This window comes from Dermacentor andersoni, chromosome 6, assembly GCF_023375885.2.
Source record: "Dermacentor andersoni chromosome 6, qqDerAnde1_hic_scaffold, whole genome shotgun sequence".
Classification (NCBI taxonomy): Eukaryota; Metazoa; Arthropoda; class Arachnida; order Ixodida; family Ixodidae; genus Dermacentor; species Dermacentor andersoni.
In genome coordinates, this window is record NC_092819.1 from 119800174 (window position 1) to 119825979 (window position 25806).

At 46.1% G+C, this 25806-nt stretch overlaps 1 protein-coding gene across 1 annotated transcript; it reads right to left on the reverse strand.

The window, feature by feature from the left end:
- Window positions 1-241: 241 nt before the first annotated feature.
- Window positions 242-25549, reverse strand: LOC129382339 (uncharacterized). The gene is made up of 4 exons (XM_055066234.1): window positions 25381-25549; window positions 3714-3817; window positions 562-662; window positions 242-441 (listed from the first exon to the last, which is right to left on the reverse strand). Exons 1-4 carry the CDS (start codon window positions 25527-25529, stop codon window positions 349-351), a joined length of 447 nt encoding a protein of 148 aa, XP_054922209.1. The 5' UTR covers window positions 25530-25549; the 3' UTR covers window positions 242-348.
- Window positions 25550-25806: the final 257 nt, after the last annotated feature.

Genomic DNA, 25806 nt, shown 5'->3' on the forward strand with positions numbered 1-25806 from the left:
ATGCCCTGTGCTCCTTATATAATTAATTTTCGCATCTCTCACGGCGAAGTGTTCAAGAGCGTGGAGTTTATGACGGGACCTCAAAGATGTTCATGATAGCCCACCGCATGATTTGTATACGAGCGTTGCTTTAATACTAATAACACGTCTCAGTTTTGATTTCCACTCTGCGCAGTTCTCGCTGACCCAATAAAAAAGAGCAAACTTGGAAATTTGCTTTTTATTACAGCTCTAGGTAGCACCACGAATGATCACAGTACGTTGTTTATATAGCTTCCCTGGTTTATAAAGTCCAACAAGTACTGAGCTTCACTGTAAATTTCCAGGCTCTGTGGAATAAGGCACTTCTTAAACATCAGTAGCTGCGACCTGTGCAAACAGATTTTCGCTTTCGGCTTCTCTATATTGCTTGCGGTTCTTAAGCTGTCTTGAATCTTCCATCTGTAATTGTAAATGTACAAATATTTAGTACATGGAGCGAATATTCTTGGTATTGAGTTGCATGCAAATGACCAAGTTCAGCTTTCTCTTTATTTTTATGCCGTGGTAGCCAGTGCTTACCTCCAGCTCCTTCGTTATTCGCAGTGCTCTCCTTTTTCTCCATATACGTACGAGAGCATCACTCCAGAGCTGTGGTTGCTCTTCTTTATTCTTTATTTCACCTGTTGCCGTATGAAAAAGCAAATCACGCTGTCACACCGGCCCCGAACATTGCACTTTGTTTTGCCAGTCAGGCAATACAAACGCCATCATAAGACGCAAAGTTTTGCATAAGCAACTACTTTGCTTCGAGTATGCGCGCCATTCTGTTGTAGCGTTTAGAGAAGAGAATGTGAGACCTTTTGAACTAAACTGCTTCAAAAATTATTTTTGTCTAATCTCACGTTCTCTTGCCTATCCGCTCAAGTGCGCACACATTTGATTACACTGGTCCTTTAACCTGCCTTTGTTTAGTGCGATTGTTCGAGGCTTAGTCTTATCAGTAGTTGTGTGCAATATGAGCTAGTTCCCGTTTCGGCACATTGTACTGGTAAGCCTGTTTACGTAGATCAAGTTCGACCCCGTAGCCTGAGTGTTTTATTTTTTTTTGCTCTTTTATGGGAACTCCGTGGATTATCTTGCTCGTATTTTATCATTTCACTCATGTATACCTACAGCAAACACGGGAAATTACGTTTTACCAAAGCTGCCGTGCTAGATGTGTAACCTCCCCACCTTAGCAGCCAAAAAGGCCCGTCAAACTTGTCAACATTGGGCAGAGAAAACGGTCCTTAAGAGACTGATTAAGACGTGCAGCACCTTGTCTACTGCTTGTGATTCTTATGAACTCATGTCTGTTCTCTATATCAATCTGTTTGTTACTATCATTCTATACAGCCCTTCCGTCATGTAAAATTGCCAACTCTACAAAACGAAATTCTAATGGCGAATCAGAAAATCCTTGCCCCTCTTTCCATATTACCCAAATTAAGCTATATACAGATAATTACAAATATACGTATTATTCTTCGTACCTTGCACTATATTACACATAGTCACCACACCAGGTAAGACATTAGTCTCATCGAAGCACTAAATTTCTGACTGACCACTGAAAAGTTGTGGTCAGTCAGCGACAAAAACGGCCTCCCCGAACGCTCATTGTCATGCAAGTCTTTACGGCCTTCAGCAAACTCACAACAACACCTCGCACATTTCAAAGCGAGACACCTTTCCGTGTGCGTGGGCTGCATTCCCCTGTGGATTTCGATGGACGTTTGTCCCTTGCTCCATAGAAAACAACTTACAGTTCCTTGTTCGCACGCCATGGACGTGCGAAGAACAACCACCATCTTCCACAACTGACAGCATCGCCATGCTGCGGAGCTCCCGTCTTATAAGGCCTGGCTGGTGCAAGAAAGGTACACCGCTTCGAATGAATGTGATGACTTTGTATTTACAGCCGTAATTTGGTTAAAAAAGTAGGGGCAAAAACTTCGTGATTCGCCCTCGTAACGTTCGTTCCCTCTCCGTCTTGCCCTGTCCCACTATTCGTTATCTGTAATGCGGTGTAACACTTCCACATTTCACAAACCTTTTCTGCATTCAACTACTTTGCAGCATCGTTACATTAGTAATGCGTACAAAGGCCAAATGCCTATCAACATAGAAAGATCTACGTAAGGAGAACCGATGCAGTTCCGCACCCCTCCAGTGACGCGATTACTTTCGTTCGGTGCAGAGCTCAACTGTCGCGATATATGAAACATAAACCTTATTTCTAACCATACCTTTTGCATTGTACATCCTTTAAGTACAGCGGCGTCCTAGACAGTGATACAAAGCGACACAAAGCATCTTTCTGTAATGCCATTTCAGGTTTCCTATCCCACCGACGACAACTACGCATGGTGAAGTTGCGAGTTTGTCGTAATAAAAAGCGAAAGATCGTGCGTGTTTCTTTATAGCAGTTAGTTTTGCACGAGCGAACAAAATGTCAGAGCCTGCACACCGTCCGCACAATACTGAACTGGGCGTCTAGTCACCAGCCTGTAAATTGAACAAATTATGCTGATTTAAATCACAGATAACCAAATTTCGGATTTCGAAAACTGGCTCAATGAAAAAGTGTCAGTGAATAAAGTCCGGGCACTGGAAAACCTATTTTTGCCAAGAAAACTTTCCGTAATGCTAAATTCAGGGGAGACGAGTCAAAGAGCAAATATAATTTTTAGTCATCATCTCCTTTTCTCGGTCCTGTTGTTTCACTGCCTGTGATATTATCCATTAGCAGTTATTTCCTCCCATATATGGGCACACAGTTCAGTAGTAAGCGCACACAGTGCGCATAATAGTGAACTATACGCCTGGTCACCAGCCCGCAATCTGAACAAATTAAGCTGCTGAAAATGCTACATCAGAATTTTGTTATTATCAGAACTAACTCATTAATAGTGTGAATGAATAATGTGCCGGCATTGAAATCCCTATTTTGGGCAGGACATCATTCAGCAATACTAATTTCAGGGGAGGCGAAGCAAAGAGCAGATATGATTTGTTGGCACCGTACCAAAAATGAAACAATCACGTAAACGCCTATGTTATATGGTTATTTTACTAGTATACTCCGATGGTTCTGGTTTGATCAAAGAAATAGTTTCAGAACAGTAAAGGCACAGTTGCGTGCAATGTGACTTGCAACACCCTTGTTCGTAATAGAAGGCGCTACATTGCTGTGAGGCGGCTCTGACATACGAAATAGCCGTTTAATAAATACCGCTAATTGAAGCTGCGTTTAGGTCTCGAACTTACCCTGCGTCTGCACAGCCGAACAGTGTTGGAGCCCCTTCGACCACGGGCACGGGCGTTGCAGGTCATGTTGCACGTGACTGTGCATCGGAGGCTTCTAGTAAGATTTAGCTAACGCGTAACCGCATAAGCATTCCTAAAGGAAGACACTGAAGCAATAAAACAAGGTGTGAGCTTTTGAAGAGAGTTCACGTGATTAAAGATATTCCAGAGGTGAACTCTTATGATATCCCTAGCAAATACCAATTTATGTCTTCTAAAAATTTTTGACTTTTTTGATGATTTTTAGCAGATTTTTGTGGTTGTTCATGCTGATCCTGTTTCCTGAATACATATGCAACCTTTATTGCCACGCTCCTGATGCTGACATACCTTTGCTGTTTAGTAATAAATACCGTCATTGGAAGAACAGAGAATGTTGTTACCTGTTAAGGTGCTGACGAGCACCCCAAGAAATATTGTTGCCACAATTGCAAAAGCGCTACTCCACAGGTACGAAAGGCGAAAGATGAAGAACGTCTCGCTTGATCTGAAAAACCAAAGGTAAACAACACAAGAATGTGGTTGCGAATTATTTGTTGCGACTTTTGAGAATGCCTCCACTGTTTTCTTGTGTAGCAACTCTTTTTATTTGAAATGTCCTTTAGATACCGCAATAACGACTAAAATATTTTCGACACAAGGAATGGCCAAATCAAAAGATTACACCTCAGGCATTTTGTGCTTTGTGGGAAGGAAGACAAAGCAAACTTGAACGACCTCGATTGAAATCATTGTCAGAAAAAATGGCATGAGCGAGCGGCTCAAACATTATCGATTCATCTCAGAAACTAATGAATTCAAGTCTCTTCTGAGCAGTCCACTTGGGCTTCTACACACACCTTCCACCGTATCAGGATGTAATGGAAGGAAGCAAAATTTCTTGTTGGATACTATATCACAACATACACAGGGGGAGTGGGTTTGCTGCTATATCTAAATTCCTTTCAGCGGTGAAATCACATCGTAAAGAATAAGTAGCAACTGGTCTAAGATGTGCGACGATATGGTAGAACAGGAATTCTAAATTTTGGAAAGATCCCTGACTGATACAGCAACGCAGGGCCTCGAGTTATCGTGCATCAAAAACCACAGCCCAGATGACGACAAACCACCATGGTGCCGGCAAATTAGTTGGCGCAATAATGTTGGCTTGCCATTTCAGTTTTCCCTTTTTGTACATCTGTTATGCAAATATTCACTGTCCACCAAGCATCTAGCATCAATAAATCACATCATCGCACTTCTTATCGATGATTATTACTTCACTCCTTTTAAAATGAGGTTATCTATGACCTCATCATGCGGCGCTCCACCAGTTCGTTTTACAGACGTACTAGCACCCAATTTCATCTGCAGCAATAATGTTTAACACAAATGTGGCACAATTTTTGGCTTATGCCAAAGTTTCTGCCATTCAGATGCAGTAATTTATTATGTGGCTTGTTTCTCTCCAACGCGTGATGTACAATATGTTATGATGTCCCACCTTCTTAGCCGTGTGTGACGTTCAGAGACGACCAAGTCAGTGATCGTTTAGCACAAAATATATTCCCTTTCAAGGCCTTCGTTTCCATTAAAGAAACAGTTTCTTGATAGTGTTTCGTGATTATGTACATACTGAATAATATTCCATGTCTCACTGCAGGTTCTACAAAGACTAGCACGCAACGTACTAATATGTAAACTGGCAATTTCTTTGCCTCACGTTAACTCATTTAATATCGGACGAAATCTACTGAAGTCAGACCCTAGGTTACTTAACACAGCTCTGCTGCCTTGGAACTTCGCATGGAAATCCACCCAGTGATATGTTTAGTCTGATCATACATAAGAGTTCAAATCATGTCCATTTCGCAGGCTTGATTATCACCGAAAAGTATAAATTGCACCTTGAACTCTTTCGACACAAACGGCCTTAAGAGAAGCCCTTTGCAACGCAATCTGTGGAAGGCCTAAAGGTAGAGATAATCGGAGCAACTTTATTTTCAGCGACTAGAATGGCACGGTTCTCTAAATTATATTTATATTGATGTAGTGAAATGAATTTGCAGAGAACGTATAGCGAATCAAATTATTCGCCACGAAATAAAGTTATCAGATCCAACGCACATGTTGAAATCTACGTGAAATCAATCAACTGTTACAACAAGCTGATGCTATCTTCATTCCTAAGATACGATGTGATGTCATCGGTGAAGGCTGTCACCTTCACAACACCACTACCAGGCACTGGGAGGCCGCACACGTAAAGGTATCTCAGTACGGAGCGCAGAAATGGCTCAAGGCTGAACACAAAGAGTACTCGGGATGGAAGGCTTCCTTGACAAACACCAAGAGTAACGGGAAACGGTGCATTTTCTCGACCATAAAGAAACGATGTACTTCAGTTGTTTGAAAAGGCATTCTATATAAGTTCAACAAAACTTTTCCGAAAGCCAAACGAATTCAGTACATTAAATATGTAGCTATGTTCAAAGCGATCCAATGACCTTTCTTGATCTAGTTAAACTAAAATACCACGTGCGGACCTGGTCAGCGTGTATGTCATTGTGTCACGCGTGACGAATGAGAGTGTGTTTGTCTCTCTGCCAGATACTGAGCATGCCTGAGGGTGTCCTATTAAGGAAGGTATCATGCTTCCCAATCTTCGTGTGACAACAGCTGTGATGGTTTTGGGGTCAACATTGAGAAGCGTGATTGGCCTCCATTCCTCTAGGTAAACTGATCATGGATCGCTCTTAGGTATCAGGGCAACGCGAACGTCGTGAAAACAAGACGGGAATTCAAAGTTCTCAAAGTAGCGGCTGATAACACACACAAAGGTGGCACCAGTATCTTCCCAGAATGTAAGATACAACTCAACGGGTAACCCGTCCAGCCCTGGGGCCGCGCCACGCTTCATGGAAGATAATGATGCCTTGACCTTATTAGTGGACGGTCGTGCACAAAGACGTACTGCGACCTCAGGTGGAACCTGAGGCACGTTACCTACGTTACCATGATCCGTCCGCATAGTCGTACACGGCATTCTTAAAATATGATACAAAGAGTGAATAATCACGCGCGGGAGGCGACATAACAGTAAATTCTCTTGGGGCCGCAGAACCAAATGCATTCGGCTGTCTAAAAAGCCATTTTCTTGCAAAGCGCTCAACTTCAGGGTGTGCACACGGATTACGTCTTCATCGTCAAGCAGCAGCTCACAAAAACGACGCTGCGATGAAGCGTTGGAAACACCTCCGTAGCTCACGCTTCCATGACCGCATCAGCGGAGTCAGTAGATTGACCGGAAGGGCAATAGGGAGCTTCGTGGCAGTATCCGCCAGTTCTTCTGACATACGTCGTCTGAATGCGCGTCCTTCAACTAAACAAAGCAGACGCCACTGCACCTCAAAAGCGTCCCATGACTCTGGGTCAGATCTATTACGAGAGGCGCGCAAGACTGTTGACCAACAAGAGCGCGAGCTCGCGTCATGTAGAACGCGGATTTCGAGGCGCCAAGGTTTTACTTTTGAGGAATCAGGAGAGTAAACTTCAAGCACAAGTGGTCTGTGATCAGAAATATAAACAGGAGATGAAGGTAAAGTTATCCCATCAGATTGTGAGACATACTGAGCTAAATTGCTTGGCAGAAAGACACCATATAACTTGCTTGACGACGCGCCATGTCGCCCCGTGCAGACGAATGAAGAAGCATGAAAAAGTTGGTATGTATCTAGACGCCAAAAGTTCTGGACGAGGCGACGCAACCCCCGTGCGTTGCAATCAGGGCGATCCCAGCCCAGGCCTTGCACATCTGTTCACGTGTCTAAAACACTACTAAAATCCCCAACAAGCACCACGTCAGGACCGTCCAGGAAATACACTTCCGGGTCACGAAAAAGGTCGCTGGACCTAGTGGCCTGCGCGGCTCCATAGATGCACAAGATATGTAACCCAATTGATCATAGCACACAATCAAATGCCAATATACGTCCTGTCCCATCATAAAGAAACATGATGATCTCGTAACACAGCTCTGTTGAACATAATAATACCGACTCCACTAGAGCGTGATGTCGTGAAAGAGAAAAAAAAACAATCTAGGTTGAAAGTGCCCTTGAAAGCAAGATCATGTCCAATGGTGGAAAAGTTCGTTTCTTTCAAACACAGAATGTCACAATTTTTTGCGCGGGCCATACTGGTAAGGTCGGTTTGTTTCATAGGATTTCCGAACACCCTGTGCGTTTAATGAAATTACATAGACGGTGCCAGCCATATTTAATTCGAAGTGTCACCGGACTGACCTGGTCGTGTTGTTCAAGTCGGCACCCCGGGAACAAGTCCAGGGGGTATGCAGCACACACGTCACTTCTTTGACCTTCTCAAAGAAAGCCGAGGTTTCTTTCGCCGCTGTAACTCGGCGCGGCGTTCCAGGGTGCCGTCCAAGCCAGAGGCTGACTCACGGGCACACCTTACGTCTCGTAGGACGGCTATTACTATGTCGAATTCATCCAGGCTTGGGGAGAGTCCAACCCTGCCATCAATTTCTGATGATGATGATGATAATGATGATGATGCTCTTGGTCATGGTTGGGCTGCGGGATCAATTTCATCCCCACCGACAACTTCGTCAGCCGGGGGCTTATTCAGATGCAACGGCGCACTGTCTTTTGCAGAAAAGCCACAAACCGGATGTTGCGTTGTTGGCAGCGCGATTGTGGTGGATGAAGCCACAGCAGATTTCGTGGGTTTATCGGTTGTAGAAATCGCAGGGTCAGGTGTTCTAGCCGTGTTTATATCCTCAGTGCAATCAGGGGCGCTATAACGTAAAGCTATTCCAAAATTTTCTTTTCAAATTCTGCAATCAGTCGTCCGCGATTCGTCAAAAACCTTTTTGGACCACCCTCACTTCGCCTGTCTGTCACGCGACGTCACGAAAACGGCAATAGCTCCCCATCTGATATGACGGATAGTCGGGTTTCTCCAGTTCACTAAGCTTTTCTCAACGTCCTCGGGCTTGTCTTATTCCGGTATACCGCGTACGACCCCCCTGGAGGTGGGGTCCAGCATCGTAATGTAAGCGGCCGTTCTGTAGGCGTGCGATCTGAGTTGGATTTCCCGTATCTCGCTGTATTGTTTCGCATTCTCCAATATTGGCATGCTCATGATCATGGTGTTTTGTCTTTAATTGATTCGTAGTGTATCTTCCCCGGCATTTACTGGTGTCAGTGTAGCTGCGAGCAGAATGCCATCCTTTATGTACGCAATGCGTTGTTGTTCCATGTCAAGCCCACTTCTCGGCCGGATCACGATCATTCTAGGTAGCTGCGGTTGCCTCGGTGCCGTAGGTTACTGTATAATTCGAGCGTTCGCGGTTTTCCATGCCGTTCAAACCGGCGAGTCTCCGCTCGTCTTGGATCGTTCATCGAGGTCTTGGCGTCTCTTGGCGTTACTACGGCCTTCATGAGGCGCAATCCAGCCCTGGCCTTCATATTCTTTTGGAGAAATTGTTTCCCATTTCACTTCTACGATGCCCATCTTCGTATCTCGCGGCGAAGCTGGCGCCCGAGACGGGCGTCATTCCCGCCGAGGTGGCGGGAACAGTGGCGTGGTAGGCCTAGCTAGTTAGGGTTAGCTAGGCCACCAGTGTGGCAGTGCATTAAAATTGTCTTTGTGGTTCAAAAAATTGCCCAACTGGGATAATTTCGATGTATGCGTGGTACGTCCACCTTCCGGTGTTAGGTGTGGTAGTTCAAGAGTCGAGAACCGCCTTTTTCTGAAACAGTCATAGGAAGTTTGCGGAGCTCTTGTGAAGGCCGTGTCGTCGTCTCGGCCCCTTATCTTAACGTAATGTTGTTACCCGGGAACTCAAATACGAACCCCTTTTTCCTTGATTGCGGTGTATGAGCCACTGATGAGGCACTGCTTGGAGCCTTTGCCTTAAGCAGCTATGAGCCTTTGCTCCGCCCTGCACGCCCACCGGGATCGGGCCACCATCTTGTCTATCCGGCCCCGTGCCACAGGATATCTGGTATTTTCGCCGGTGTCAGCGGGGTCTGATAACGCTATCTCGTTCCACTCTTAAAGGCGAAGCTTAAACGCCCTCCAAGTTTTCTATTCATCCCTTTATCTCGCTCCTTACATCACGCGACCCTCATGCATACCTCGTCTCACTCATCACCAAATGCATGCTTCTCGTACGTGTTAAAGAACTATTTTTAAGCATCTTGCTTTCCTCATGCAGGCAATGACTGGAACGGCGTTCCTCACAATAACGTCGCTATCACCTGCCCATCATCTTTTTTCTGCCAATGTGTCTGGGTACCTGTTCACGTAATTTTAGGTGCTTTATTGTTTCTTTTTGGAAACCAGCCTATTATATAATAACCCCTCTCTTGGGGCTTTAAAGGTAAATACACGAAATTAAATGAAGACCATAATATGAGCAGTAATATGGCAATATTGGGAGCGCTGGCAGTTGAATGAAAGGTACGTGGTTCCGTATACGCTGTCAAAGGCTTCATCGACTCGGGGCAGTAGGCATATGTCCTGGCGTTCAAATGTTCAAGTGTCGGTAGTCTATTTTACAGACTACCGACAGTTTTCCCTTTTCTGTTTGACTAGCTTCAGAGGGGACGCCCAGAGGCTGAAAGAATGTTCGATAAAGCGTTTTTGACCATTTTGCCGACTTATTCTTTCATCATACGATGTTCGGCGGGGAAGACACGACAGGGACGTCGGTGGATAGGGCTGGCGTCATTTGCGTGGAGTCGATGCTGGACGACCAACGTTTGTCTTAGAGTACACTTGCCGAAATCAAAGGGTTAATTGTATTGCACAATGAGACAGCGAAGTTTTGTAGCTTGAGAGGGAGAAAGGTGAATCGGGGATCATACCGACAAAAGTAACTCGCGACGAAATGGTGCTGGTGCAGAGGAAGGATGAACTGAAAGCATTAGTAGAATGCAAGGGTCAAATCTCGCGGTCTTCGGCAGCAGCATTGGCGGCAGCTGTAATACCCGGATTTCTTGATCAGAGGTTCTCAAGTTCAATATTCAAAAGGAAACGTGGCTACTGGTTTCTGTCATCAGCATATTGCGAACGACATTCATGGCGAGCAGGGCTTCTTTTACAGGGTACAGCACATAATTGTCGTCAGGGGCAAGAGGGAAGAAAGTCGTACAATATACCTGGCGGCTTGAAGGGGTATGCCCACATACTCGACCAAGCAGAGATGGGATCAAGGCGTGGTTGGAGCATCTGCAAGATGCGGTAGTTCAAGTGACAGGCGGGCAGTCAAAGACTCAATGTTTCTTACAAGTTAAAGTCCAGACCATGAATAACATCATATGGACATCCCTGAAGAGTGAAAAAAGAAACAGAAGTGCCAGGCGATGATGCTGCAGTCAATTCATATTCCATGGATGGTGCATCGGCCGTGCATCGGCCACTCATTTAGTACGGAATAGAGCTTGTGCGACCATCATCCTTAAGTGACGGAGAAGGCCAGAGGTAACAAAATTATGAGCCCCAGTTTCCACAAGTGCAGGAATGATCATTCCATCATCAACGTCCAACATGCATTGTTAGGTCTGCACATTATCTAGAAAGTTTTGGGAACGTGTCATAAATGCAGCGTTATCTCCCGGCTCTGCATCACAGTTTTCTGGGCGGAAGGAGCGACTGATGAACTCTCGGCGACGGCGAGCGCTTGGACCATGCTGTAGCAGCGTCAGAATTTTATGGGTGTGTCGCAGATAGTGGCTCACACTGGCAGCCTTCAAAGTAGTCCATTTGCGCAAATTATACAGTACATTGTGGGAACGACAAGCGCTTTACACAGTTGCGAGAAACGTGACCGACATGGCGGCATTAAATTAGACAGGTTGATCGTACTCAATCTAGTAATCTGGGTTCCGAGAGCGTGGAGCGAATAGTTGCTAACGAGAAAAGAATCTAGCTTGCACGAAAGCGCACATAGGACTGGCCACAACGGTGGCACCGTGAACACAGGGTTCATTTGGCGGGATAGTTTTCATTAGTTAACCATTATTACTGAGCGAAGAAATACGGGGACAAGGAACGAAGCACACTACACAACGCGGACTCCTAAATGGTTTTATTATGAAAAGTTATACAAGTAAATAGATGCATAAGTTAACAGATTAATAGCAACCGAGAAGGGAAATGATTTGCGTAGACCACTGAACTACACAAAAGCTTGCCGTCATTTTGTTTGTGCACCGGTTACCACAAAGGTTGAAAAAGGCAAGTTCGCGGTGCGAAGCGCGGAATGTATACTCGACCTCATAATAACTTTCAATGACTTTAACCCAGGTAGCAAAATATAGGTGCACTGTCATCGATGTCAAGTGAATCACTTTTTGCTTATGCTCCTTGTACGGCAGGCATTACTGGCAGGCTGTGAATGTGATTTTAGTTATCATGCGGGCACTTGCTCGGGAGTAACATTAAGCACGTACCGAAAAAAATCCGAAACCGCCTTGAAATCTTGGAAGTGCGTTACATGCAAAACAGGCAGGACCAGAAGCAGTCCGAGCACAGCAAATGACGACGAAGGACCAGAATTGAACCTAAAAAACGAAATATCAGAAATAAACCGCAAGCTTGCTGTGCTGCTTGAAATGAAAATCAAGATAGACGCTCTGGAAGAAATAAAAGAAACGGTGACAAGCGTTGAACAGGCAATGCAGGAAATGGCTACAAAATATGATGAGGTCATCCTTGAGATGAAGCAGCAAAGTTCAGACATTGCAGGCCTTCGAAAGCGTGTGGAAAAACTTGAGATCACGGTAAAAGAACAAGAAATCGACCAACTTAGGAAAGACTTGAATGACATCGATCAGCACGGCAGACGCCTGAATTTGGAAGTGCATGGTCTGCCGCACCATGTCAATGAAAACTTGCTAGAAAAGTTGAACTGCTTAGCGGATGATCTCGAGCTTCCAAAACTTTCGAAACAGGACATTGAAGCCGTCCACCGCATTCCGTTGAAAGTCAGGGCTGACTCAATTGACGATGAAAATGAAACAATCGGTACAGAAAAATCAGAAAAAGTCCCCCCTATCCTGGTTCGCTTCACATCTCGCGCGACCAGAGATGCTTGGCTCGGGAAAAAAACGCAACTGAGGAAATCAAAATCAAAAATTTACCTGGATGAAAATCTTACAGCACAGAACAAAAAGCTTTTCTGGCATATGAAGACGCGGGTGGCTGAAAAAGAGTACAAGTTCGCCTGGCACAAGAATGGAAAATTCTTCGTGCGTCGTGGTCCTCGTGATCGAGTCATTAGGGTTATCACAATGGATGACCTTGACAGAATAAGATAATCTAGAAGTATGGCTTTTTATGCGCATTCTTCAAGATGGCAATCCCTTTTCAGGAAAGCAAGTACTGCGACAAGCTTTCCTTCAGACAGAGCAGAGAGTTCCGTAATAGAAGTCAGATGTCGTTGTTTCATTTGAACGCACAAAGTTTAAAAAGCAAACACGAATCTGTCTGCATGCTTCTACATGACATACAGCATGAATTCGATATTTTAGCGTTCTCAGAGACATGGTTCCGCGACGAATACGATGCTGTACACTGCTCAGGCTATAAGTGTTCTTCGCTGTCCCGAAAACATAAGAAAGGGGGTGGTGTCGCTATTTATGTAAAACACGATCTATGCTTTGATGTAATTTCTGAGTTTTCTGTAATACACTAGCACTATGAATCCCTCATGATCAAGTGTGCGAATACTATATTTGTGGTTATTTACAGGCCTCCATCCGGTGTTGTATCCATGTTATTAGATTTCATTGAACGTATGCTGGGTTTTTGTACACAGCTTGGCATTCCCCTCATTGTAACGGGTGATTTTAATGTTAACGTGCTTTCAATGGACCGATCCAAACAAGCGTTTCTGGATGTTTTTTTTTTTCTTTTCGTTTGGCTACGAAAATGTTATTAATGTTCCAACCAGGGTGACGAACAATTCCGAAAACCTACTTGACTTGTGTTTTACAACGCGATTAATTGGATTAGTGTCGGGTGTCCTCATCTCTGATGTAAGCGATCACATGCCTATTTTCCTGTTTTTTACACGTGAGAGGAAAGTGTACCGACAGCGCACAAATGACACACGCTCACAGTACAGATTGATAACCAAGAACACGATTGCTGATTTTGAAGCGTCAGTCAGCAAAGTGGAATGGTCCGAAATATACGCATTGACGGATCCTGTCAAGGCATTCACTCGCTTTCTTGGCGTAATCAAAGACCTTTATCACAAAGCTTTCCCTCTAAGAGAAGCTACAAGAAGCAAGAAATGCAGGAAACTGTGGGTTGACACCGCCCTTCTAAAACGCATAAAGGAACGTGATAGACTATTCGCTGCTTTTACAAAGACAAGGCAACCAGAGTACTTAATGAACTACAAAAAAATCAGGAATAAATTGGGCCGTGATATAAAGCTGGCAAGAGAGAGGTACTATGAGAATAAGTTCACTCATATTCTTAATGATCCAAAAAAAGTTTGGAAAACATTGAATGATCTGCTTCCGAACAGTGACCGTAATCCTGTTTTTGAAGTTATGGATAAAGACGTATCTTTCACAGGGACTGCGCTGGCCGATAAGTTTAATCAGCATTTCTTACAATGTGGCGCGTCTGATGCGTTTGATGCTGATAGCCCAAGTTACAGGTCTTATATTCCATGTAGTATGAGCAGATCGCTATTTCTTGCACCAACAGATGAGGCTGAAATAAGATGCTTATTTCTAAAGTTAAAGAATTCCACAGCATGTGGTGTGGATGACATAAAGGCAGAACCAATAAAAGCTGTGGCGCTGCATATTTGTAAAGTGATGTCACACATATGCAATTTAATTTTGCGCACTGGCGCATTCCCCGATGAATTAAAGATTGCACGGGTATCGGTAGTTTTTAAAGGGGGAGACAGGAATGACGTGAGCCGCTACAGACCGATTTCAGTTCTCCCTATCTTTTCCAAAATAGTAGAGCAGGACATTAACGAACGAATTTTAAATTTGTGTACTCAAAATAATATTATAACAGAAAAGCAATACGGTTTCCGAAAACACCAATGTACTGAAATGACGCTGCTAAAGATCAAAGAAAAAATAATAAGTAACTTTGAGGACAAGCTGTACACAATAGGAATATTTCTTGACTTTAAAAAGGCATTCGATTCCATTAAACACGATATCTTGTTACAAAAGTTAAGTGAGTACGGCATTAGGGGAACTGCTTTTAACCTAATTAAAAATAATTTAACCAACCGACTACAGTACACAAACATTTGTCATTCCAAATCGGCAATGGGTGAAATCAAATACGGTGTTCCGCAGGGGTCCATCCTAGGGCCACTTCTTTTTTTATAATACATTAATGACATCACAAACGTGCCTCTAACACCTGACATAATCATGTATGCTGATGACACTAATACCTTCTTTTCTGATGAAAACTTGCTTACTCTCGAGGAAGAAGCAAATAATTGGCTCAGTAATCTTTCAAACTGGCTTAGAGCAAATAAATTGGAATTAAACACTAAAAACACAAAATACATTATTTTTCGGCCTCGTAACAAAGGTATTGATGAGAGCTTAGTATTACAATTCCGTGATGAAGTCATTATACGTTCTACGTGCCAGAGGTTCCTTGGTGTTACGTTTGAAGAAAACTTAAGCTGGTCCAGTCATGTCGGCAACATTAAAACCAGCATTGCAAGATCCATCGGTGTTATGAATAAATTAAAACGTCTGTTACCTTCTAGATTTAAAAAACAATTATACTATAGCCTAGTGCATTCGCGCCTCCAATATTGTTTATCTGTGTGGTGTACCACGACGAAAACCAACATCCATAGTTTACTAACCTTACAGAAACGCATGATTCGGGTAATTGAGAATGCGCCTTATAGAAGCCATTCCGCTCCGCTTTTTAAGAAGAATTGTATTTTAACATTAGACAACCTTATTAACAAAAAACAGCCATTGCAATACTTAAAGAAATAAGACTCAATGAAAGCGCCTTTTTTAAAACATACCTCCCGAATGAACATAAATACAACACAAGGCAATTAACCTACAACAAGGGCAAGATCCGTACCAATTACGGCATGCAAAAGCAGGCATTCATAGTTGCAGATTTTTTTAATCATCATCCTGGATTACTCACTATAATAAATGAATCACCGTCCCTAAACACTTTCAAAAGAAAAGTGAACATGTATTTGCTGTCGCTTCAGGTATGACTTTTCATTCTTTGTACACATATCAAATTCAGTATTGCTGTTACGTATTTCATGTACTTTTCATTTTTTTTTGTGTATGTATCCACTTTGTGTACCATGCTTGCCCTGTGTACTTGAGTGTTTTGTGCACTGGGAATGGGTCGGGGAAGGGGAATGACACTTAGTCGGGCATTCGTGCCTTTTTGTCAGCCTCTTTGACAGAGATTCTTTGTATTTTATTTCTGTCAAAATAAACATTCATTCATTCATACAAGATACCAATGTGACGCTCAAAATCCCGCAAAGGAGGTGCACTGCATGCCTCTACGACACGTTAAGATCAATGTCGAGGGAATCTCACTTTGCTTACGCTCATTGTAAAGCAGGCATTCTTTACAAGATACCCATGTGACGCGCAAAACCTCACATGGTGCAAAGAGCAAGGTGCATCAACACACCTTCAATTATCTCAACTGTCCCTGAAAAATGAAACGGTGTCCCTCCTGGCTGCATATTGCCGAAAGTGCAAATGTTCCTCAAGGTTTTCTGACGCACGGATGCTCAAAAGACGACAGCGACAATTCCACTGTGAGGTAGTGGAAGCACTTCAGATTGGAAAACTAAAATACGAATGCAGAAGCCAACCATCAATTGCTCTCCCGCATGAAAAATTTTCGCATCTGGGTAGCATAAGTGGAAAGTTGACGCACAGAAAATACGTTGCTCTTATATATATATATATATATATAAAGAACTGGAGTGGTGCTACAAGGTAAACAGAACAAGTATTTAATTTCGACAGTTTCGATCGGTGGACCGATCTTCATCAGGGTTTACAAAAAAAATGGCAGTTCGGCCCTGGTAGTGAAGACACCACTGGTGTCTTCACAACCACCTGCGACAGAAACACACGGCCTCTATCACTCAGCAGCTCCCGCGGTGGGCCATGACGAAGAATGAAACGATGGAGCAGAAAGGACGCAACGTCACTGGCGGTCGCTGCAGGTAGAGCAGCGGTTTCGGCATAGCGTGTAAGGTGATCAACTGCTATTATAATCTATCGTATTCCAGCGGGTGTTAATGGTAGCGGCCCGTACAGGTCAATTCCCACACGGTCGAAGGCACGAGCAGGGCACGGAAGCGGCTGTAATAAACCGTGGGCCGGATGAGGCGGAGATTTGCGTCGTTGGCATTGCGGGCACGAGCGGACAAACTTTTGGACAAAAGTAAACATTCCTCGCCAGTAGTAACGTTGCCGCAGGCGCTCATACGTCTTCAAAACACCTGCGTGCGCACATTGTGGGTTAGTATGAAAAGACGCGCACATGTCGGAACGCAAAGTCCTAGGGATAACGAGGAGCCACTTGTGACCATCGGGCTGGTAGTTGCGTCGATACAAGAGGTTATCCCGGACAGCGAAATGGGCAGCCTGGCGACGCAGGGAGCGGGAGATGGGAGATGCAGGCGAGCCAGAAAAGAGATCCAGAAGAGAGGCCAGCCAAGGATCTTTGCGCTGTTCTGATGCGCAGATGTCGATGTCGACCGAGGATACCGCTTCAATGGTGGAGAGGGAGGCCGTGTCAGCTGGCAGCGGAGAGCGGGACAGAGCGTCGGCGTCAGTGTGCTTGCGACCTGAGCGGTAGATGACGTGTATATCGTATTCTTGAATGCGCAGAGCCCAGCGGGCAAGGCGTCCAGACGGGTCTTTTAAAGAGGATAACCAACAGAGGGAGGAGGAGGAGGAGGAGGAAAAAACTTTATTCTGGTCCTGTACAAGGTGTTGCCACCTGCCTGGCTAGTCCCATGTCGGGACCGGGAGGTGGGCGTGATGGTCAATAACGACATGGAAAGGCCTGCCATATAAATAAGGGCGAAACTTCCCGAGTGCCCAAACGTTGGCCAGGCATTCTTTTTCTGTGACGCTGTAATTGCGTTCCGCATTGGTCAGGCGCACGACTGGCGTAAGCAACGACGTACTCGGAGTAACCAGACTTGCGCTGCGCAAGGACAGCGCCAAGGCCAATACCACTGGCATCGGTATGCACTTCAGTTGGGGCAGTGGGGTCGTAGTGTCGCAGTATAGGCGGAAAAGTCAGGAGACGGCGTAAGGTCACGAACGTGGTGTCGCATGCAGGAGACCAGGAGGATAGGTCGTTGGCGCCACTTAAGAGTTGTGTCAGAGGTGATATTATAGAGGCAAAATTACGAACAAAGTGTCTGAAGTAAGAACAGAGGCCGATGAAGGCGCGGAGTTCTTTGAGTGTCTTAGGTTTTGGAAATTCTGCCATGGGGCGAAGTTTGGATGGGTCGGGGCAAATGCCGTCTTGTCATACGACGTGACCTAGAATCATGAGCTTGCGCGTGGCGAACTGGCACTTTTTCAGGTTCAGTTGCAGGCCTGCGTTGGTGAAGGACGTCCACACTTGCCTAAGGCGAAGAAGATGCGTGCTGAAATCAGGGGCGAACACAACGATGTCGTCGAGATAGCACAAACACGTGGTCCATTTTAGGCCGCGCAAGATATTGTCCATCATTCGTTCAAAGGTAGCAGGCGCATTGCATAGGCCAAATGGCGTCACATTAAATTCGTATAAACCATCCGGCGAAATGAATGCAGTTTTAGGGCGATCAACTGCTGACATCGGGACCTGCCAGTAGCCCGAGTGTAAATCCAACGAAGCGAAGAATTGAGCGCCTTGCAAGCTGTCCAGAGCGTCGTCAATGCATGGTAGAGGGTAGAGGTCTTTTCGCGTTATCTTATTAAGACGGCGATAATCGACGCAGAACCGAATAGAACCACCTTTTTTGTGACGAGAACCACCGGTGATGCCCACGGGCTATTGGAAGGTCGAATGACGCCGCGCTGAAGCATGTCGTGCACGTGCTCACTGATCACCTGACGTTCCTTGGCGGATACGCGGTACGGGCGCTGCCGCAATGGCGCGTTGGAGCCAGTGTCGATGTGGTGGCTGACGGTTGACGTGCGGCCCAGAGTAGGCTGAGCGACATCAAAAGAAGAACGGAACTGGGCAAGCAGGTGAAGAAGCTGGGAGTGCTGCTCGGAAGTAAGGTCATCGACAATGAAAGGTGTGAATAAGTCAGGTGATGGCGGAGCGGAAGTGGAAAGTGCACAGGAGTAAGTGAGCTCTGTATACGAAGCATCCGGCACGTCGGTTATAAACATGTCATCAAGAGGCTGAACATGGCTAAGTGCTTCTCCGCAAAGAGCTGTCAGGGCTGTAGGAAGCGGTTTGCAGACAACGATGGCGCTGAGACCGGCTGAAATGTCAAGCGTGGCGAAAGGGAGGGGAACATCTTTGCGGGTTATGAAGAGTTCTGAAGGATTGAAGAGGACAGTGCCTTCAGAGACAGCGCCACAGAACACGGGAACAACGGCAGACGAGTACGGCGGTATGGCGATGTCTTCCCGAAGGACTAGCTTAGGGCGAAGAGATGTGGCGCCGACGAGGGGTACGTCACAGAGAGGCGATAATTCGACTTCAGCACGTGCACAATTGATGACGGCGTAATTCGCGAAAGAAAGTCCCACCCAAGTATCACGTCGTTAGAGCAGGACTGAAGAACCACAAACTCCACAATATAGAAAACTCCCTGAATAACAACTCTAGCTGTGCATGCTGCTGAAGGCTGCATTGGCTGGGCGCTTGCTGTGCGAAGAAAAAACCCAGAAAGTGGCGTCGTAACGTTTCGTAAGGCGCGAGAGAGGCGTTCGTTTAGGACAGGCACGGCTGCTCCAGTATCAATTAGCGCAACGGTAGGGAGGCCGTCCACAGTAAGGTCGACAACGTTCGAAGGCGACAATAGAGGACTAGTACAGATTGATGGCGACGCAGTTCTTGCCTCCTGAACTGCGGCGCTTAGCTTTCTTCTTGTGTGGGTGAAGGGCGCCGACGCAAGGGGGATAACGAGCGGCGACGCGGGGAAGGCGAACGACGTGTAAGTACCGGGCGCTCGGCTGGTGGCCTGTTCGACTGCCGACTGCCGAAGTGTCTTGAAAAGGTTGCACGTCGGCGTAGTGAGGCGACTGCACCAACCCATCAGAGTGCAGCATGCAGCGGCGGCAGAGTCGTGTAACATGGCCGGGAATACCGCAGGCATAACATACGGGCCTGTTGTCTTGTGTGCGCCAAGGATTAACAAGCACAGGAGCAGGTCGATGAACGGTATGACGAACGGGTGGTAGCGGCCGTGGATGTAGCGCAACGAGTGGTTGACGAGGAGGCTGCGCGGCGACGGATGCGTAAGTAGGTGGCGCGGCGCCAGGGTACAGCTGATGCTGCATAAGTAGAGCCTCAGCAACTTGAGGCTGCGCGGCGACGGATGCGTAAGTGGCGCGGCGACAGGGTACTGCTGATGCTGCATAGGTAGAGCCTCAGCAACTTGCTCTTCAATAACCCGCCGGAGCGTAGGGGTGGGCTGTGTCGGAGGCTGTGACGGCAGCGGCTGCTGTAGCTCAGCGAAGGGCATTAGAGAAAGCTGACGTGCAATTTCCTCCCGCACGAAAGCTTGGATTTGTGTGAGCAGAAGGGAGCGATCGGGGAGGACGGTCATGGAAGAGAGGGCCTCGTCAGCCACTGAGGGGCGCCTGGTCAAATCGCGCTGACTTCTCAACTCGTCGTAGCTTTGGCACAAGTTTATGAGCTCTGCTACGGTGCGCGGACTTTGGCGATCAACATTTAAAAAATGTCATCGGCGATGCCCTTCAAAATGTGCTTCAATTTCTCATTTTCGGGCATAGAAGTATCCACATGTTTGTACAGGTCGAGAACCCCTTCGATGTAACAGGTGAATGTTTCACCGGGTTGTTGCGCTCGCTCTCGTAACCGCTGCTCGGCGCGCAACTTGTGGACGGCGGGGTGACCAAAAACTTCAGCGAAAGTGGCCTTGAACGCGGCCCAGGACTGAAAGTCGGCTTCGTGATTTTGAAACCACAGGTGAACCACTCCCGCAAGGTAAAATATGACGGCATTTAACTTGGCCGTATCATCCCATCGATTGTGCAAGCTCACCCATTCGTACGTAGCCAACCAGTCATTGACGTCCTGTTCATCCGTACCGCTGAAAACCGCTAGATGGCGTTGCGGGACAGCACCAGAGCAGGCAACTGGGGGTGGCGGCGACGTCGGCTGGGGAGAGTCAGGCATGACGGGAGGCAGAGTCCGAGGCCGGAGTTCCAGGGTGTAGATGTTCTTGAGTGCCCCGCACCTTCCACCAATTGTAATGGGTGCACTGAACAGTTCCGAGGGTAACGTCTCTTCGTAACCGAGGAGGCAGGTGACACAGAGCAGGAAAAGCTCGTTGCCCGAACAGCTCACACTCGTGCCAAACACTGGCGATCCGGCTGGCCCACTGGTTCCACAGCAGGCATGGAAGAGACGATCTGGCTGGCCTTGTTCTTCTGCTCTTCTTCTTCATTACAATGTTTATATATATATATATATATATATATATATATATATAGAACTGGGATCAGCTTACTGTCCGTTTGCCTACAAAGTATTTACTAAGGTAATCGCAAATAGAATCAGGAATACCTTAGACTTCTTTCAACCAAAGGACCAGGCAGGATTCCGTAAAAGCTACTCAACAATAGACCATATTCACACTATCAATCACGTGATAGAGAAATGTGCGGAATATAACCAACCCTTATATATAGCCTTCATTGATTACGAAAAAGCATTTGATTCAGTCGAAACCTGAGCAGTCATGAAGGCACTACGGAATCAGGGTGTAGATGAGCCATATGTAAAGATACTGGAGGATATCTATAGCGGTTCCACAGCAACCGTAATCCTCCACAAAGAAAGCAACAAAATCCCATTAAAGAAAGGCGTCAGACAGGAAGATGCGATATCTCCAATGCTATTCACAGCATGTTTACAGGAGGTATTCAGAGACCTGGAGTGGGAAGAATTGGGGATAAAAGTTGATGGAGAATACCTTAGCAACTTGCGTTTCGCTGAAGATATTGCCTTGCTTAGTAACTCAGGAGACCAATTGCAATGCATGCTCACTGACCTGGAGAGGCAAAGCAGAAGGGTGGCTCTGAAAATTAATCTACAGAAAACTAAAGTAATGTTTAACAGTCTCGGAAGAGAACAGCAGTTTACGATAGGTAGCCAGGCACTGGAAGTGGTAAGGGAATACATCTACTTAGGGCAGGTAGTGGCCACGGACCCGGATCATGAGACTGAAATAACCAGAAGAATAAGAATGGGCAGGGGTACGTTTGGCAGGCATTCTCAAATCATGAACAGCAGGTTGCCGCTATCCCTCAAGAGGAAAGTGTATAACAGCTGTGTCTTACCAGTACTCACGTACGGGGCAGAAACCTGGAGGCTTACGAAAAAGGTTCTGCTGAAATTGAGGAGGACGCAACGAGCTATGGAAAGAAGAATGATAGGTGTAACGTTAAGGGATAAGAAAGGAGCAGATTGGGTGAGGGAACAAATGCGGGTAAATGACATCTTAGTTGAAATCAAGAAAAAGAAATGGGCATGGGCCGGACATGTAAGGAGGAGGGAAGATAACCGATGGTCATTAAGGGTTACGGACTGGATTCCAAGGGAAGGGAAGCGTAGTAGGGGGCGGCAGAAAGTTAGGTGGGCGGATGATATTAAGACGTTTGCAGGGACAACATGGCCACAATTAGTACATGACCGGGGTAGCTGGAGAAGTATGGGAGAGGCCTTTGCCCTGCAGTGGGCGTAACTAGGCTGATGATGATGATATAGAACTGGACCGGCGCTACAAGGTAAACAGGACAAGTAGTTACTTTCAACAAACAGTGTCGACCGGCGTACCGATCTTCATCAGGGTTTAGAAGAAAATGGCAGTTCCACTGGACACTGCTGGTGAAGTCAACAGGCCGGGTGCCCGATCGTTCTCGGATACATCAAACCGAAAGGGAGAGTTGGGACAGTGATTGACTTTCTCTCAGCGCTTTGGCAGATTTACAGCTGCCCTAATGGCAACGATGCAAAGCAAAAGGAAGGCGGGGTCCCATGTATGTAACGCAAGGAGGACAGTGAGAAAAAAGAGAGGAAGAAAGAACAACAGAAGGGAGGAGACATAAGCCGGAGAGTGGAAGGGGGGCGGGAGCTAGGTTCCGGTTGACACGAGGCAAGGAGGGAGGGAACTGTCCCGGCGCAGCGCCAGTGCGCGTGCAGCGGTTGTAGCGCGAGAGAGGGTGTGTTGAATAGTGCGGCACGGGGCACAATAGAGAGGGGGCCCGGAAGGAAGACAGAAGAGCGACAACATGTGGAACGTAACACAGTGTAACAGTGCACATATATAATCCACGGCCCGTTCCGGGCCATGGGTTGGGCCGGTGCGGAGAAAAAAAATTTTTTGAAAACGATATATACGTGGGGGTCGCAACGCAAGTACGCCCCTGGGCTTAGATTTAGGGAGCCAACTTAAGGAGCTTGCGTATGGTCAAGATCGCTGAATTGAACCGGTAGCGTTATGCAGTCAAGAAAAGTAGACCAGGGCGTGAACAGCACCTGGGCTTCGGGCGCCGATGGACAATACAAAGGGACTGGTGTTGGGGTGCTTGGTGGCAGATAAGTATCGGCGGCGACAATAATCTTTAAAGCGGCGGGAGAGGCGACCGGCAGAGTGTTGTTAAGGACAGGCACAGCAACTTCGGCACGGGCGCAGTCAATGGCGGCACTGTGGCGCTAGAGAAAGTCCCATCCCAGGATGACCATGTGCGCAAGAATGCAGCACAAGGAATTCACTCGAATAAAGTACGTCCTGAGTAACGATCGTAGAGGTGCACGCGGCTGAAGGATCGATGGGCTCCATGGTGGCAGTACCAAGTGCAAGGCCAGAAAGTAATGTGGTGACCTTTCTGATCTTATGGCAAAGACTCTCATGTATGACGGAAATGGCAGCGCCCGTGTCGACAAGCGCGAATGTGACGGCTCCTTCAACTTGTAGTTCTATAATGTTTTGTAACAATAGCAGAGGTCTTGGCCATTTCGACAAGGGTGCAGCTCTGGCCTCCGAAGCTGCAGCTGTGGCTGGTCGAAAATCGCGGCGGCGTGCAACAGAAGGTCAAAAATACCAGTGAATGGATCCTCACTGAAGAGGTGTTGGTACAGTGATGTCGTACGCGACCCAAAATCACTTTGTAATGTTTAACTGCCACGCGAAAATTAGCATTACACACAGACAAATTAATTACCACAGGCCGCTACGCGTATCCAGTGCCAGAACGATCTGCCGCAGCCATTTGAAATCCCCTTAAAAACGGGGTAGTGTATGACTATTCCTCTTGTTGGACCTAAAATGCATTTTAGTGCCTACACGTCAATTTGATGTGGTCAGTTTTCGCAGTTTTATGATTTTCCGTGACAGACAGGCGAGGTTCACACAGCCAGAATATTTTTGAACGATAGGGGAAATCTAATGGCTATAGAAGCGTAGAAACGGAAACAAAAAACATTTGTTCGGTCTCATCACTCATAATCGTTGCGCACATCTCATATCAGATGCGAAGTTTTCGAGAATATCGTGACGTCGCGGGACAGACAGGTGAAGGGGGGGGGGGATGGATGGAAAACTTTATTTGGTCCTGCAAGTAGTGATAATTAACCACTAAGCGGGCCGCTCCCACGTCGGGACCAGAAGGCCAAGCCTCACGGCCATGGAGTGGCTAGTGGCAAAATTGAATACAGAACGCTGGGAATTGCTTTACGGTGTAGCACCCTTCAACGTTTCATACATTTACATTTCATACGTGCTACGGCTGTACCTCGAATTGTGTGTCATCGGCCAAACAAAGGCACCATTGATCACGTAATATGGAGCCGATAACAGCCGTGACTCATCAGAAGTGCAGGCCACTTTTTATCGTCCTTGCTGATGTGGGGATGTCATGCTCTCTGAAATTTTGTCCTGATAGTTGCAATAGTCGCTATGGGACATCTGCCCAACGCGGCACGCACTGTCCTCTTGTAAACACATTACATTTTATCTCTAGCTATGGAACATTGCGTCAGTTGCATTGAAAAGTTTTAACCGAATGCTACTGCGGTGCAAGTAAAATATTTGCATGATATGGGCACAAGTTAAAATTTGTATTATCTGTATAGTTCATAAAATGAACAATATAGAAAGCTTGTTTATATTTTCCTTGTGATTATCCAGAAAGTTGTCTGAGTGAAGTTACTACAAGCGGGAAAACCCTTTCCCGTCTATATTGGTTTTCTGCATTTCCGAAGGGCCAGCCTGTATAACGTCCGGGACTCTGTAGTCAGAGGAAACAAGCATTCTTCGCTTGCCTAACTGCTGTTTGTCCCCTCCGTTTTTGCCCGGTGTGTAGGAATCGCTGAGGCCAACTACAGTTTTCCTAAATTTACTAGGACAAAGATGAGTGCTACATAATGTCATCTGTGCAATCCTCCTCTTCTTTTGTGCTTCTAATGCCGCTTACTATGTATTTCGGGCAGTGTTTTTAGCGTTTGACAGAAGCGTTTAATGCGTGCGCTTTTTTAGGCACAGACAACCAAGTATTTCCTCGCATGTTGTAAAATGGTAATATAAGCATTTTTATTTCTTTCAACAATTACGCGGCATTTTGAAGTATGATTAGAGTATGTGGTACAGAAATGGCAATGCAGTTCAAAACAGCTACCGCATATTTTTTTTTATTCCTAAAGAAATAAGCATTGGCTATATATCTTGGTTAGGCTATTTCTTCCTTAATCCAATTTTAGAGGCCGCGGCGGCTACTCTATGATAAGCGCATTAAAACACAGCAACGAAAATACCCTTACGAAGGAGTCTCCTGCAAAGATGTCATGTTCATGTCTTCAACAAGCAGAGTGAGGTTTCCTGGACAGCGGTCAAGTGACACCGGCATCCTTTGTGGCCTCTTTCCACGAACAATCATATTAGCTGTATGGCTGAGCTGATACACGACCATCACGAGCGTCGCCACACCGGCACCCTGCAGGCAGTACCAGGTTAATCCTCCGTCTTTCACTTATACAGAACGACGAACACGAACTGTAGCCGATAGATTTCCTACAATAAACAGACGTATTTGATTGATAGCAGCTTGTTAGGATATTTGTTTATGCAATCAGAACAAGACTGTGACACATATCACCCATAATATTTGTTTGCCACCATCCCTGTAGGCACACCCTCTAGAATGGTACGCGCCAAGAGAGTTCACTAAATGCAAAAATAGCGCTGAA

Excerpts from the sequence above, each read along its gene's own strand:
- LOC129382339 (XM_055066234.1), bottom strand. The coding sequence starts at position 25,529 with ATGGTCGTGTATCAGCTCAGCCATACAGCTAATATGATTGTTCGTGGA. Across the intron at positions 3,818-25,380 it reads TCTTTGCAGGAGACTCCTTC|ATCAAGCGAGACGTTCTTCA; the intron begins GTAAGGGTATTT and ends TTGGTTTTTCAG. Across the intron at positions 442-561 it reads GAATAACGAAGGAGCTGGAG|ATGGAAGATTCAAGACAGCT; the intron begins GTAAGCACTGGC and ends TTACAATTACAG.